The sequence below is a fragment of the Thamnophis sirtalis genome, unplaced genomic scaffold (assembly GCF_051295495.1).
Source record: "Thamnophis sirtalis isolate CommonGarterSnake01/CBP01778 unplaced genomic scaffold, rThaSir2_p1.2 scaffold_3, whole genome shotgun sequence".
Lineage (NCBI taxonomy): Eukaryota > Metazoa > Chordata > Lepidosauria > Squamata > Natricidae > Thamnophis > Thamnophis sirtalis.
The window spans coordinates 171,262,316-171,276,789 of NW_028261383.1; the positions used below are offsets into that span (position 1 = coordinate 171,262,316).

General features: G+C 39.1%; 1 protein-coding gene across 1 annotated transcript; it reads left to right on the forward strand.

Annotated features, from left to right (window-relative positions):
- Window positions 1-3,450: 3,450 nt before the first annotated feature.
- Window positions 3,451-8,956, forward strand: LOC148048372 (uncharacterized). The gene is made up of 5 exons (XM_087708288.1): window positions 3,451-3,481; window positions 4,572-4,734; window positions 4,884-5,128; window positions 6,439-6,578; window positions 7,545-8,956. The coding sequence occupies exons 1-5, from the start codon at window positions 3,451-3,453 to the stop codon at window positions 8,376-8,378; spliced, it is 1,413 nt and encodes a 470-aa protein (XP_087564414.1). The 3' UTR covers window positions 8,379-8,956.
- The last annotated feature ends 5,518 nt before the right edge of the window (window positions 8,957-14,474 follow it).

Consider the following 14,474-nt stretch of genomic DNA (forward strand, 5'->3'; position numbering starts at 1 on the left):
TAGGACGTAAAGTGAGATTTGGACATTAAGTGTGAAACCTACTGGGTCAGGCTGGACAGCCTCTCAGAGCCCCTTTACTTCTATATTAAAGCCACATAGGCAGAGCTGCAGTTTACAGCTTGCAGAAGAACAGGAAGCCAGTGCCTAACCACAAGATGTTCTAAGCCGATGTCCCTATGTCAAAACCTATGTCAAAAGTCCAAGGTTCAATTAAAGTTTGTTAATGACAGGTACTTTCTAACAGAAGGAGAAGTAAGACCCCATCTCCTTATAAGGCTTTCTCCTCAAGGTAACCACTAAGAAATGTGTTAAGTATTTCCGTGTTGCAATGCTTTTGAGAATGTATAAGAACACGTGCTTCAATAATGAAGGTTGTTCAGTGCAATGCTAAGCCATGGGCTGGCTTTCTGAACCTGGCTGCCAAATAAACTTTTCCTGTATCCTGAGAAGTCTAAAGCCTGTCATTTTCTGCAACAGGGGCAATATGCTGACTGTAAACTACTTAGAGAGGGTGTAATGTAAAGCGCTATGAAGCAGTATATTTGCTATTGCTATTTTAGCAGATTGTTTAAATTCCATCACTGTGACTTGATATCTAGGATTAATGGCCTAGCATGCTAAGATGCGTCCATCTAATGTTTATTTGAAAAGTCACGGTTTAACTACAACGGTTATGGTCCAGCATATGTGAGCCCCTTTCTAATTCAAATGGTGGTAGGAGTGCCTTTTCCCCCCATGTTTATAATTGGAAAGTTGGCCATATCTGAACATGTGCTGGGAAAAAAAGAAAATCAGTGATTTGCACTTTCAAATGGTGCAAACGGTGTTGGGGAGATTGTGTATTACACTGCCTGCATTTTTAAAAAAATATACTTGCTTTCAATAAGGAAATGATTCATCATATATGGTGTCATATCCACTGCATTTAAGAGTGTGAATATGAGACACCAACAACTATGATAGTTTAGGACTAATGATTACCAGAAGAGTTGGTAATACTAGAGACTATCTGCCATGACATTAGAGCTTTATGTAGCTGAGGTCACAAATTAGCCTTTTGTGAGCTCAAAAGTTCCATCCTAGATGTCCCAGATTCTCTCGCAGTAGCCTTAGCTACAGAAATCAAGATGGGGCATCTATTCAGCCTGTATGTTATCTTCCAGCTACTTCTGTCTTCCTCTTCCTCTTCCCACTGTAAGCAACAACATGCCAATGTAGTAAACTTGAGTCATGTTCCCTCTTTGGGAGGACTGAGAGGTCTATGCTACCTCAATATTCATATTTTTTTTAACTTAAGTGATATATTTAACTTGGAAGACTCAAGAAACAATATATTATTTAGAAATTTGAACTATATTATTATATACTCAACATTGTAAATTATGCCACGATGTTTCAATTTTGATGTTCAGATCTTCACACTTTCTGCTCCTTTCTAATTCTTTGTGTTTAATTGTATTATCTATTGTTGCCATATCAATTATCCAGACTTTCTTCTTTTTTAACAGTTAAATCTGTATTATCAGTGTTCCGAAATTCCACAATATTTATACTTGCTCGTTTATTACTACTTTTAAACTCAATCTTCCCATATTTTTTTAGAACAATACTGGCACATGATTTTTTTACAGATGTTCCAGCTAATCATTTTGGTGACTCTGTTGTTTATAATCAGTTTGTGCAAACTTCTTGCATGAGTTAAGTATATGATCTCCTGTTTCTTACCTCTGTGCACAATCTGCACTTTGAATCATTTGATGATATTTCAATTTTGGCCTTGTTTGCATTAGTTTGAATAGCTTGCTTTTGAGCAGGTAAAATAAAGCCTTCAGTTTCTTTTTTTAATATTCCACTTGTAAGCCCATACCATTGCCAGGTATTAGCTTTATCTACTTTCGCCTCACTCTTTTGTAAAAATTGAGCATATATTGCTTTTCCTTGCCAGCATTCTGTTCTTGTTTTAATTACATTATTTTGATATTCATATTTTGTTTCCTGCACATTCAAAAAAAATTTAATTGCATCAATGCTTGTTTTTGGATGTCTTATGTAATCAGCCAGAGATGCTTTCCATCCTTGACTGTTTATTTGACTTGAAGTAAACCTTTACCTCTGTTTCTGTGGGAGAGGTATAATTTATTACTATCTTCATAGGATGTAATGCATAGTGAATAGTCATCTGTTTTCTTGTTGTTTTGGTCCAGTTCAGCTTGAGTCCACTTAATATTTGCAGCAGTGTATCATATCATAGGTATAGTCCAGGTTTAGCCAAACAATACCTCACTCTTTGGATCTATTCTTCAGTGATCACATTTTAATTTCTCCATGCTTGATACTATCCAACTGTAAAATGCCCAGATACTGTAGGCTTTATCCTAATTTGGGCATTCAACATTTCAATTCCACTATTGTTTGTGATTTTACCCCAATTTATTATTACAACAACACATTTCTCTAGGTCAAATTGCATTGCTATATCTGTGTTTAAAATAATGTTCGTCAATTACTAGATTTCAAGGATGTGTTCTGCTAGTCTTCTGCTTGTTTGTCCTACACAGTAGGTGTTACAGTCCTTACACTCTATCTATGTTATAGATAACTCCTGTTTTTCTTCTTCTTCTGAGGCTGCTGTGTCTTTTAGTTTAGTTAAGACGCTTTGGAGAGCTTTAGTTAGTTTGTGTGCTACAGCGATGCCATGTGGTTATAATGGTCTCATGGTAGTTTCTGAGATATTTTTTGATATATGATACTGTTATCTTTTTTCACAGCTCGTATTAATTGAGCTATGGTAGACTGAGACGTTTTCATAAAGTTGTGTGGGTATCCATTTTGTTGGAAAACCTTGTATAGATGTTCTGATTCTATTTTCTGACGTTCAGTGTTGCTGCAATGTGTTTGTGCATTGGAAACAGTTTCTCTTATGGGAGGTTGGGTTGTTAGTTTGGTACTGATAGTGAAGCACTTGGTTGATGTAGGTAGTTTTTCAATAGACTTGTGTCTGAAAAAGTAAACTAACCATCTTAAATAAACCAAAACACCTAACACTTAAGTACTCAGTAAGTCTTCATGGTATACCACAGTGTTTCTCAACCTTGTCAACTTGAAGACGTCTGGACTTCAACTCCCAGAATTCCCCAGCCAGCAAATGCTGGCTGGGGAATTCTGGGAGTTGAAGTCCAGACATCTTCAAGTTGACAAGGTTGAGAAACACTGGTATACCAGCTTCAGTACATTTTCTTCACTGTTTTTCAAATATATTTCCAATGCTCTCTTTTTCCCTCTTCAATCAACTCCTGTACTTGAAACATCCCACCTATTTTCCTTGGTAAGTAGAGTCTGTCAACATCACTCGGGGGTATGAAGAGCATGATTCATTGTCATTATTTTTTGGTCTTATCCACAGCTCTTAGTTCTACTTGAGCCCAGTCCCCTATTACAGCTATGAACGTAATGACTGGAATTGTCTGGCTATGCCTTGATGGTATTTTCTCCACTGAGCTTGGCCCTTAAGATCTTCATTCTTTTGATGTATTCACTTCTAATCTTCTTCTTGACTTCAGTGTGCTCGATATTGTCAATTTCAAGAATGATCATGTATTTGTAGTGATTATTCGGGGTGATTGACAGAGGAATCGGTGCAATGACAAATAGTAGAGGTGATAGCAAATCTCCTTGAAAGTTTCCTCTTTTGATATTAACATCTCCCAAGTCTACCACCATTCATCAATGTCTTCCATCGTGCCACTGATCTTTGCACAAAACCTCTGATATTTCTACTGACATCTGTTATTAATCCTTACTACATTCAAGTTGGTCTTCCTTCTCTTGCAGTTTTCCAGAATCATCTGGTCAATTAGGAGTTGATGTTTTGTTCCTCCACTATTTGAGTGGCTTCCTTTCTAGTCAGGTGGAAAGAACTTGTTTTCAACTAGGTGCTGTTGAACTCCAACAGGGACAACATCAGTTAAGGACTTGAAAGTTGTTGGTAAGCAGATAATTGGCCTGTAGTTTGTCTGATGCTATCCTTTTTGCTGGATCTTTCATTATAGGAAGGTTTTGCCAGATGTTAACCATTCTTCAATCTCACCTCCTTGCAGCATGTTAATTGCTTAGCAAGGAATAAATGTAGACCAGTCAGATGTTTCAACTAAAATCCAAGCAATTCATCTTCATTTGATGCCTACCATTTCTTGAAACCCCCTCCCCCCAATTATTGCAAGTTTTCTTTTCAGCTTCTTTTTTTATTCTTATCCACCTCTATTAATATCTATATAATATCTATATAAATAAAAATGTAATGGTTGTTTGTTCAAAATCGCTAATCTCCAAAAGTTCTTCACCGATTGCTTATTTTGATTTTCTTATATTTTGTTAAAGAATTATATGAAGCTTTGTTATTTATTCCTTTAATTGTCTTGGATATTGGTGAGTGAATAATCTCTTCACTAATGAAGAGATTATTCACTAATGTGACCAGAACTACATCTTACCAACACTGAGGTGTATGTTATATTGCACAGATAAAATGTATAGATTAGGGTTTTCTAAAATATTCTACTGGTCTCCTACAGTTTGTGATCTTCACCATTTGCAAATCAAATCAGACAAAGATGAACATAGTAACAGCTCAGAAGTACCATGGCTTGTGAACATCTATGGCAATGGCAGGAGATGCCAAGGAATTATCCTGAGCAGTTGGTGGATCTTGACGGCAGCCAACTGCTTCCTAATGATGTGAGTAATGGAAGAAATTGGAACAAGTTTTCCTTCTAGGAATGATTGGCATATGGAGAAATATAATACCAAGCAACTTCCAGGTTATGGGGAAGTCCTGCCACCAGGATCATCTCCCTTGATTAGTTCATGCTATGTATGTCTTGTAGGAATCCGAGCCAAGTAGAGTTGACTGGATCACATGGGCGTTTCTCCACCAATACAGTGAGCCAATTTCTGCTACATCGGGGCTTCAGTTCTTGGAATACAGCACCCAATAATGACATGGGACTCATCTTGCTTGGCCAGCCAGCTGATTTAAGAAGGCGAGACATGTGGCCAGCTTGTATCCCCAAAGAACAAAAACCTTATGACAAAACAGAGGAATGCATGATTTTGGAACAAAGTACTAATGGTGAGTTTGGGAGCCTTCCATTTGGGTTTTGGGATATCAGAAAAATGTATTGGGATCAATGCTACAGGTACAAATGTGGCATTTATTTAAAAAGCCAGCTAACTAAAGGTAGAATTTAGTGCATTTCAGTCACGTGCGGTGAAGTTTATGGCTGGCTTGTGGACTTCAACTCCCAGAATTCCACAGCCACGCATGCTCAGTTCCGATTTAAAGAGATAGGAGAATGACGTGCCTCACCTACGTCAGGAATTTTTCAACTTTTAACCCTTGCTTAACTCTGCTCGAGTGATCATAAAACGCCTAAAGTCAGACTAGATGAGGCACGTCGTCCTCCTGCCTCCTCCTGTAGAGGGCGCTTTTCTAGAGGATTTTTTTAAACAGTTAAGCAGAGTCATCCATGGTGACTCTGGGAGCAACTAGCTCAGCCTGACCTCAGCTCTTGCCTTTTTCCTTTTACATTTTTTTTTCTTTTCATGATGACAGTGGTGAGGCTCTGCCTCCCCTGCCTCCCCTGAGTGCACGTCACTGGTGCATTTGGCATAACTGTAAAGAATTATTGGATAAGCATGGTACCTAGTATTTGACATGCAATCGATATTATTTTTAGGGAATTGTTTATTCTTGCTGCTTTGGAAGTATTTGAAAATATGGGGCAAAAACCAGAAAAAAAGGATAAGCAGCTTTCTCAGAATTGGATAATTTAAAAAAATAATAAAGAGTACCAATATTTAAAGTGTAATATTGCACATATATAGTCATGAACCGTGACCCGTCAAAACCGCGGTCCACAAAAGCGCGCTCGACGAAAGCGCGCATTTGACGTCATCACAGCGCGACGAAAAAAATTAAAAATTGAAATAAAAATAAAATTAAAGCAAGCCGATTCACATAAAGGTAAGGGTTAGGTTTAGGGTTAGGGTTAGGTTAAGGGTTAGGGTTAGGTTTAGAGCGTTAGGGTTACGTTTAGCGTTAGGTTAAGGGTTAGCGTTAGGTTTAGCGTTAGGTTAAGGGTTAGGTTTAGGGTTAGATTTAGGGTTAGGTTAAGGGTTAGATTTAGGGTTAGGTTTAGGGTTAGGTTTGGGGGGGTTAGGGTAAGGTTTTCGCTTTATTTTTACATTTATCGATCACAGCGCGATGTTTTCGTCGCGCTGTGATGACGTCACGTACGCGCTTTCGTCGAGCGCGATTTTGTCGTCCACGGTTTTGTGGTGGAACCGTCATGAACATATTAAGAGAAAAGAAGCACTGCAGGAAACCTTGACATAGCATAACAGTTCAGGTAGCTGAGGATCTTTTCTCCCTCTCTATAGAAACCACAAAGTTGTTGGTAAAGATCACCTCTGTGGAGAGTCTGAGTGTCTTAGAGTGTTCTAAGCACTGGCCTGGATCTACCAATCAACGGAACTTGTGCGTTGAAAGAAAAATACCTCCTATGGATGCAGATTGCAAGGTAATCTATATAAATGGATTCGGGGTCAAATCTGTGGATGAAGAAATTTTTTACTATGCTTTCCTTGACCATTTTAACTCATGCAGTGGTGGGTTTCAAAAATTGTTCGGACCTACTCTGTGGGTGTGGCCTCCTTTGTGGGAGTGGCTTGCCACCCATGTGACCAAATGGGAGTGGCTTGCCGCCCATGTGACCGGATATGAAGATGCCGACGGACACTTGTCAGAACCACCTTAAATTACCTCACACACAGCACTGGCATGCATAAGAATAGGATGTAAACTTGTTTTTTAAAAGGCATCTTTGGTTTGCGTTAAAACAACTTCAACACACGCCATGTTCTGATTGCACCACAAACGCAGTAGTCATCCTTACCTTTCACAGAGGCACTGAGTTTTATAAATAGGAGCATGATAGTGTAGAATAATCATATCCAAGGACCAGTGGTGGGTTTCAAAATGTTTTGGAACCTCTTCTGTAGGAGTGGCCTGCTTTCCGGGTCCACTGGTGGAACCTCTTCTAACCGGTTCGGTAGATTTGACGAACCGGTTCTACCGAATAGGTGCGAACTGGTAGGAACCCACCTCTGAACTCATGCGCTATGAAGGCCATTGAAATAATGACCCTTCCAAGGCCATCTTATTTAACTACATAATTACAACCTGAACGCTACCGTTTCAAAGCAGGGGTAAAGCCTTTTCGATCTGTTTCAGAATAGTTTCTGTGCTTTTAGTGTTTAGTGTTGCTGGAATAATTTGGATTTGCTAACCAAGAAAATCTGTTTTTGAAACTCATTGGATGTGTCAGAAGTCTGGTTATGTTGGCTGAACCCAGCCCTTTATAACAGTGTCGGTGATTAAAAATCTCAGCTGCATAGCCAATTCACCAGCAAAAAAATCACCCAGTATTTTAGTCTCTTTTTGTTGCCTAGTTGATTTTCATGCCTTCTTTCTTCTTCTCCTATAGGTGCCTGTAGGTACTCCAGTGGTGTGCAATGACCCAGGTACATCAAATTGGGAAGTGATGGGCATTGTGAGCCAGAGTTTGCACAACTGTTCTGGTCCTATTTTGGCTGCCAAGCTTTTAACCCACCTAAAATGGCTAAGGCAGGAGGGATCCCTAGAAAATCCTCTTCAGCAAGAATTATCTCCGGGTACTTCAGGTGTATCGCTCATATCCAAAACAATGAACAAGACACCGTCAGCAACTCAGCAAGTATCAACAGCAGCCCCAATTTCTCAAATAACCGTATCACTGCCAGCGGCCAATGATGTACCTCTTACAGAATCCCACGATAACAAACCATCTTCACCATCAAGGCAGGTCCTCCCCCAAACTGAGAATCTAAAAGCCAGAACTGAACAGACATCACCTGTAACAATGTTGGTCACTCAAAGGACCTCTACAACAATTACAAAAGTATCATCTAAAACCTCTTCCAAACTTAGCAAGCTTTCATCTGCGATATCGACAAAAGCACCCCAGTCTCAATCTGTAATCTCTTCTACAACCAAAGAAAGTGTTGAAATGTCCAGGACGAAACAGCCCTTCTGGAACACTAGAGAGTCAAAGCCTGTAACACCTACAGCTGTCGGGTATGAAACCCGTGGGAAATCTTTCACCAAACTGCTGTCGCCTTTCACAGCTCAACCAATTTTTGTCACACAAAGAAGTATATTGCCATCGAAGCCTTTGCCACCTTTAGAGACCACTACTAGGGAACTTCCAACATCCAGTACCGCAACAGATATCAATGAAGGTTTACCCATTCATCTTATCACAGTTGCCAAGGAACCATAGTTGCCAAGGAACCATAGTTGCCAAGGAGCAAACAGGAGGTTCCATTTCTGGCATGAATTGCCCCACCCAGCGTAGCCACAGTCTCCCATCGTCATTTCTGAGTAGGCAGCTCTGAAACTGGGTGCTGTGAGGTGGCGCAGAATTGCTTCGATCAGGAGAATCCTCACAAGAATGAGAGGGGAATCAGGAAGGGTAATGAAGGTAGCGGACATCCAAAAGCATACACATCACGGGACATCAGTCTAATCAATCATTTATTTATTTTTTGTTATGGTTTTCTTTTCTTTCTCTAATGGGTTTAAAATAAAATGTTTCTAGTATAGCACTATGGCTTAGCCATTCTCTCTGTGAAAGAAAGCTACCAATATGACTGAACCAAAAACATTCAAAAGGGACTGTGGACAGGAAACTAATCTAGGAAACAGAAGAATAGCAGTCTTGTGCACATCATATATTTAAAGAAATGGATATCGTTCGAAATTAAATATTGAGGGGATTTAGTATCCAGCACATTAACAAAGGCAACTACTGTATATAACGATGAACATTCTGAGAATTATAAATAGTCAATGTACAAATTGCATAGTGTATTATTTAATAGTAGTGATAGATTTGCTTTGGAAATAAATTTAGAAAATATGGTTTATTGTTTTATGATCAAAACTCTATAAAGACTAAATTACAGGTGGGGAACTGAATTTTTTGTTAAAACACTTCCAGGTATGGATCGAGTAATGGATATTGAGGGCCATGTGACACTATTTGAATCAGAGGGGCGGGGAGGGGGGGTTGTTTCGCAGATTTATTCATTGCAGCTGCTTGTTTTTTTGTTCTATGCCTGTTTTTTTTTCCCAGTTAGAAAATCTACTGAAATTTGATCATTTGGTAGACCAAGTTTGTCTTCAGATAAGGCAGATATGATTGTTGACTTTCAGGGCGGGCTGTAGCAGATTTATATACACCTACACACACATGATTATATATAAAACAAAAACTAATACAAACTAATATAAAATAAGTAAATGGAAAGAAAGAGAAATCAAAGCGAAGTGAAAGGAAGAAAAAAGGAAAACAATAAAAAAATAAAGGATAATCAATTATTTTATAATCATACGTTTTTAACTCTAAGGTTACAGGCTCATTTCAATTCTGTACGTTTTGTACCTCTTGACTAATTTGGGCTTCGTTATGCACTTTATATGCTATGATTAAAAGACTCTAAGTAAACAGAAAGCTTTGGACAAGATGCCACATGTCATAAAGAAGCTGAATACTACCAAGATGAATGCAACGACCCTGTTTTTTAACTGCAATTCGTATGTGATGTCATTACAAATCATTGTATTTTGCTTAATTTGGATTAAAAAAGGATTATTTAGATGGCACGTTCACAAGCACAAACATATGTACTACCTAATATTTCTCTGCATTTTAATAAATCCTTTTATGCACTTTATTTCATTTTTTTCATTTCATTTATTAAGATTTATATTTAATGGGGAATTTGTACTCAGGTTTAATATCATGGATGCAATCTTTATGATTGAGTTTGCAGTGTATTCTGTATATGTTTGTGCCTTTGTGACCAACTGCTCAGCCTCCTTTTTGTCAGTTCTTGAATTTGCCGAAAGAAGTTGAGTTTTAATTAAGGCAGAGAGAGACAGGCTAGTTGTGTCTTGGAAGGATGTTATTTAAGTTAAGAATATATGAAGTGATATCTCCCAAGATCGTCAAAGCTAAAATAATTGACTTTTTTTTTCATTTAGGAATAGAGTTTGGAAGGAACAGATGCATTTTTATTACAAAAATGCCACTACAAATCAGATATTTACTGCCCGACTTCAGTAGTATGCTGTGTTCTTCCATTTGGAGCACTGTATCTTCCATCATTCCTTTTACGGTTTCACGTATTCAAGGGGGGGAAAAATCTGATTTTCTGGTTTTTCCTGTAATAAACTCATATCTTCCACCATCTGACATATCAAGAAACCTTATGGGAAAATCTGAAGACTTGAAAATCCAGAAATGGCACAAGGAGTTTGAAGGAAGGAGTTTGTAAACTTTTAGGTGAAAAAAATGAAAAATCTATTGACCACAGCTATGGATGATATAACACTAGAACAAACAAGTGAGAAAGGAATGGAGAAGGATAGTTATAACTGAGAACATTGACTAAAGATTGTTGTGAACTGAATAGCAAGACATTTATATTCATAGCTGCCGCAGTACTTTAGTACATAGTACTGAAATTTATTTATCTCTGGTTCTTACAAAATCAGAGAGAGATTTCAAGTGAGGTTCTGCAAAGGTCACTCCTGAGTCCTTTACTCTCCAGCACTTTTATTAATTTTTTGGTAGTAGCCAAAAAAGGCAATGCAAACTTAACACTGCATTAACAGAGGTATAGAATCAAGATAATATGTATTGTACTGTATTGTATTGTATTTAATGGATTTATAGGCTGCCCAATCCCGGAGGACTCCGGGCGGCTTACAGAAGTGAATTATCAAAAAAAGAAAAAAAAAGAAAAAAAAAGACAAAGACAACAGTTTAAAAATCACCACCCAATCTGATCGGGGCTGGACCTCAATAATGAGGTCAACAGCCCCCGGCCTGCCGGAATAGCCAGGTTTTGACAGCTTTTTGGAAGGCCATGAGAGTAGGGAGGATCCGGATCTCTTGGGGTAGTTCATTCCATAGGGTCGGAGTGGTTACAGAGAAGGCCCTCCTCCGGGGAGCCGCCAGCCGACATTGCCTGGCTGACGGCACCTGAAGGAGGCCCGCCCTGTGCGATATTACCGGCTGTTGGGAGGTATGCGGCAGTAGGCGGTCTCGCAGGTATCCAGGTCCTAAGCCATGTAGGGCTTTAAAGGTAATAACCAGCACCCTGAATCGCATTCGGAGACCAATAGGAAGCCAGTGCAGCTCGTGGAGGATAGGTGTAACGTGGGTGTATCTTGGTACACCCAATATCGCTCGCGCGGCTGCGTTCTGGACCAGTTGTAGTCTCCGAACGCTTTTCAGGGTCAGCCCCATGTAGAGCGCATTACAGTAGTCTAGTCTTGAGGTGACGAGAGCGTGAGTGAATACTAATGAAGTATTAGTAGCACTTTATAAAACATTAATAAGATCACACTTGGAATACTGTATCCAGTTATGGTCACCACAATATAAAAATGATGTTGAGACTTTAGAAAGAGTACAGAGAAGAGTAACAAAGATCATTAGGGGGACGGAGGCTAAAACATATGAAGAACAGTTAGAGGAATTAGATATGTTTATAGTGAAACAAGGACTAGGGGGTGACAAGATAGCAGTGTTCCAATATCTGAGGGGTTGCCACAAAGATGAGGGGTCAACTTATTTTCAAAGCACCAGAAGGCAAGAAGCAATGGATGGAAACTAATCAAGGAGAAAAGCAACCTAGAACTAAGGGAAAATTTGTTAATTATTAATATTAATTATTTGGGTGAAGGAAAGGAAGAGAAAACCTACCAAATTTTCAGATAAAGTTGGATGGAATAGCCAATGTCCTACAAGAGATAAATAAAAACATCATGACTGGTTGGAGAAATGGGCTGAAAGTAACTGATTTTTAATAGAAGCTACTGCAGAGTTATTTACCAAAATGAAATGCACATATAAACTGGGGGAGGAGACACTTGGCTTTGTAATAGTATTTGAGAGTTGGGGAAAGGATAGTTGATTGCAAAGTGGCCCCAGACGCAATTTTTAACTGCCTGACTAGAATAACCGGACATAATTTTTCTGTTTTCTGCCAGAATGAATCTACAGTATTGTATCCTGTTTTGGCTGGATTCAATCACCTCATAGCTTCTTCTAATTATTTGATTCTGTGATCCTAGGCAAATGGTGTTTTTTTTTCAATTCAAGGGGACTTATAATAAGAATGCCTGAATACTACTATTAATATATACAATATTATAAGGCGAATTATGTATGAACAAGGAATAATTGTGGATCATAATTTTTATGAAGACACAGCAATTGAATGAGATACCAACATTTCCCAGTTTTTGTCTCTTTTCCCTCAAACCAGGCTGGACTTAATCTATGCACTGCAATAAACCTGACTTAAATTGTTGTTAACAGAAGTAGTCCCATTATGTGGAAATCAAATATTAGGAGATAAGAAATATTAGACTTTGTCAAGGAGAACAAAAACTGGGGAGGGCAGCAGGAAAACCTTGAACAAACATCCAAAATCTTTACTCTCAGTGAAAGTGCTTGAAGGCATAAGGAAATGATTTTGCAAGTGACTGGAAAAAGATACTATGGGTTTACCTGTTATTTTACCTTTGTGACCATTTTTGTTTTAAAAACAGGAATCAATTGGTTTACACAGAAAATTAGAATATTGTGAAAAGGTGCAATATTCTAGACTCAAAGTGTCCCACTCTAATCAGTCAATTAAGCCATAACACCTGCAAAGGGTTCCTGAGACTTTAAATCAGAGGTGGGTTTCTACCAGTTCGCACCTATTCGGTAGAACCGGTTCGTCAAATCTACTGAACCGGTTAGAAGAGGTTCCACCAGTGGACCCGGAAAGCAGGCCACATCTACAGAAGAGGTTCCAAATTTTTTTTGAAACCCACCACTGGTGTGTGTGTAATGTCCCGCAGTTATCTACGCATTAATAATGATCTAGTAATATTTCCCTATACATTTTAGGGACCTTTCCTTACATAATTGGTGTTTTCTTTCATACTTTTGGATTTCTACTTTCTGTTTCCGTTCGTTGGCAATTGCTAAAACCAATCCCACGTGAAAAAGTATTCAAAGCCTTCTTGATTTTAATTGTCAATTTATTTATTCCTGCACATTGTAATATTTATTCATTTACATATCTCTATTTTTCCACTGTTGTGCAAACACAATTCCAGCAGCTGCTAACATGTGTAAAATTAAATATATATTATACTCCCTTTCAAATAGCCAACAAAATATTTCTGGTTTTAATTCCATATCTTGCTTTACGATTGCTTCTAACCACTAACTTCTGAATAGCTACTTGGACCGACCTAAGTATAATTCATAATTTCATATCCGGTCACATGGGCGGCAAGCCACTCCCATCTGGTCACATGGACAGCAAACCACTCCCATTCGGTCACATGGGTGGCAAGCCACTCCCACAAAGGAGGCCACACCCACAGAGTAGGTTCCAACAATTTTTGAAACCCACCACTGCTTTAAATGGTCTCTCAGTCTGGTTCAGTAGGAATCACAATCACGGGAAAGATTGCTGATCTGACTGTTGTGCAGAAAACCATCATTGACACCCTCCATAAGGAGGGGAAAGCCTCGAAAGGTAATTGCGAAAGAAGTTGGATGTTCCCAAAGTGCTGTATCAAAGCATGTTAATCAAAAGTTATGTGGAAGAGAAAAGTGTGGAAGAAAAAGGTGCACAAGCAGCAGGGATGACCACATCCTGGAGAGGATTGTCAGGAAAAGGCCATTCAAAAGTGTTGGGGACTTTCACAAGGAGTGGACTGAGGCTGGAGTCAGTGCATCAAGAGCCACCACATACAGACGGATCCTGGACATGGGCTTCAAATGTCATATTCCTCTTGTCAAGCTGCTCCTGAATAACAAACAACGTCAGAAGCGTCTTACCTGGGCTAAAGAAAAACAGACCTGGTCTGTTGCTCAGTAGTCCAAAGCCTTCTTTTCTGATGAGAGCAACTTTTGCATCTCATTTGGAAACCAAGGACCCAGAGTATGGAGGAAGGATGGAGAGGCACACACTGCAAGATGCTTGAAGTCCAGTGTGAAGTTTCCACAGTCTGTGTTGATTTGGGGAGTCATGTCATCTGCTGGTGTTGGTCCACTGTGCTTCATTAAGTCCAGGGTCAACTCAGCCATCTACCAGGAGATTTTGGAGCACTTCATGCTTCCTTCCACAGACGAGCTTTATGGGGATGCTGACTTCATTTTCCAGCAGGACTTGGCACCTGCCCACACTGCCAAAAACACCAAAACCTGGTTCAATGACTGTGGGATTACTGTGCTTGATTGGCCAGCAAAATCGCCTGACCTGAACCCCATAGAGAATCTATGGGGCATTGCCAAGAG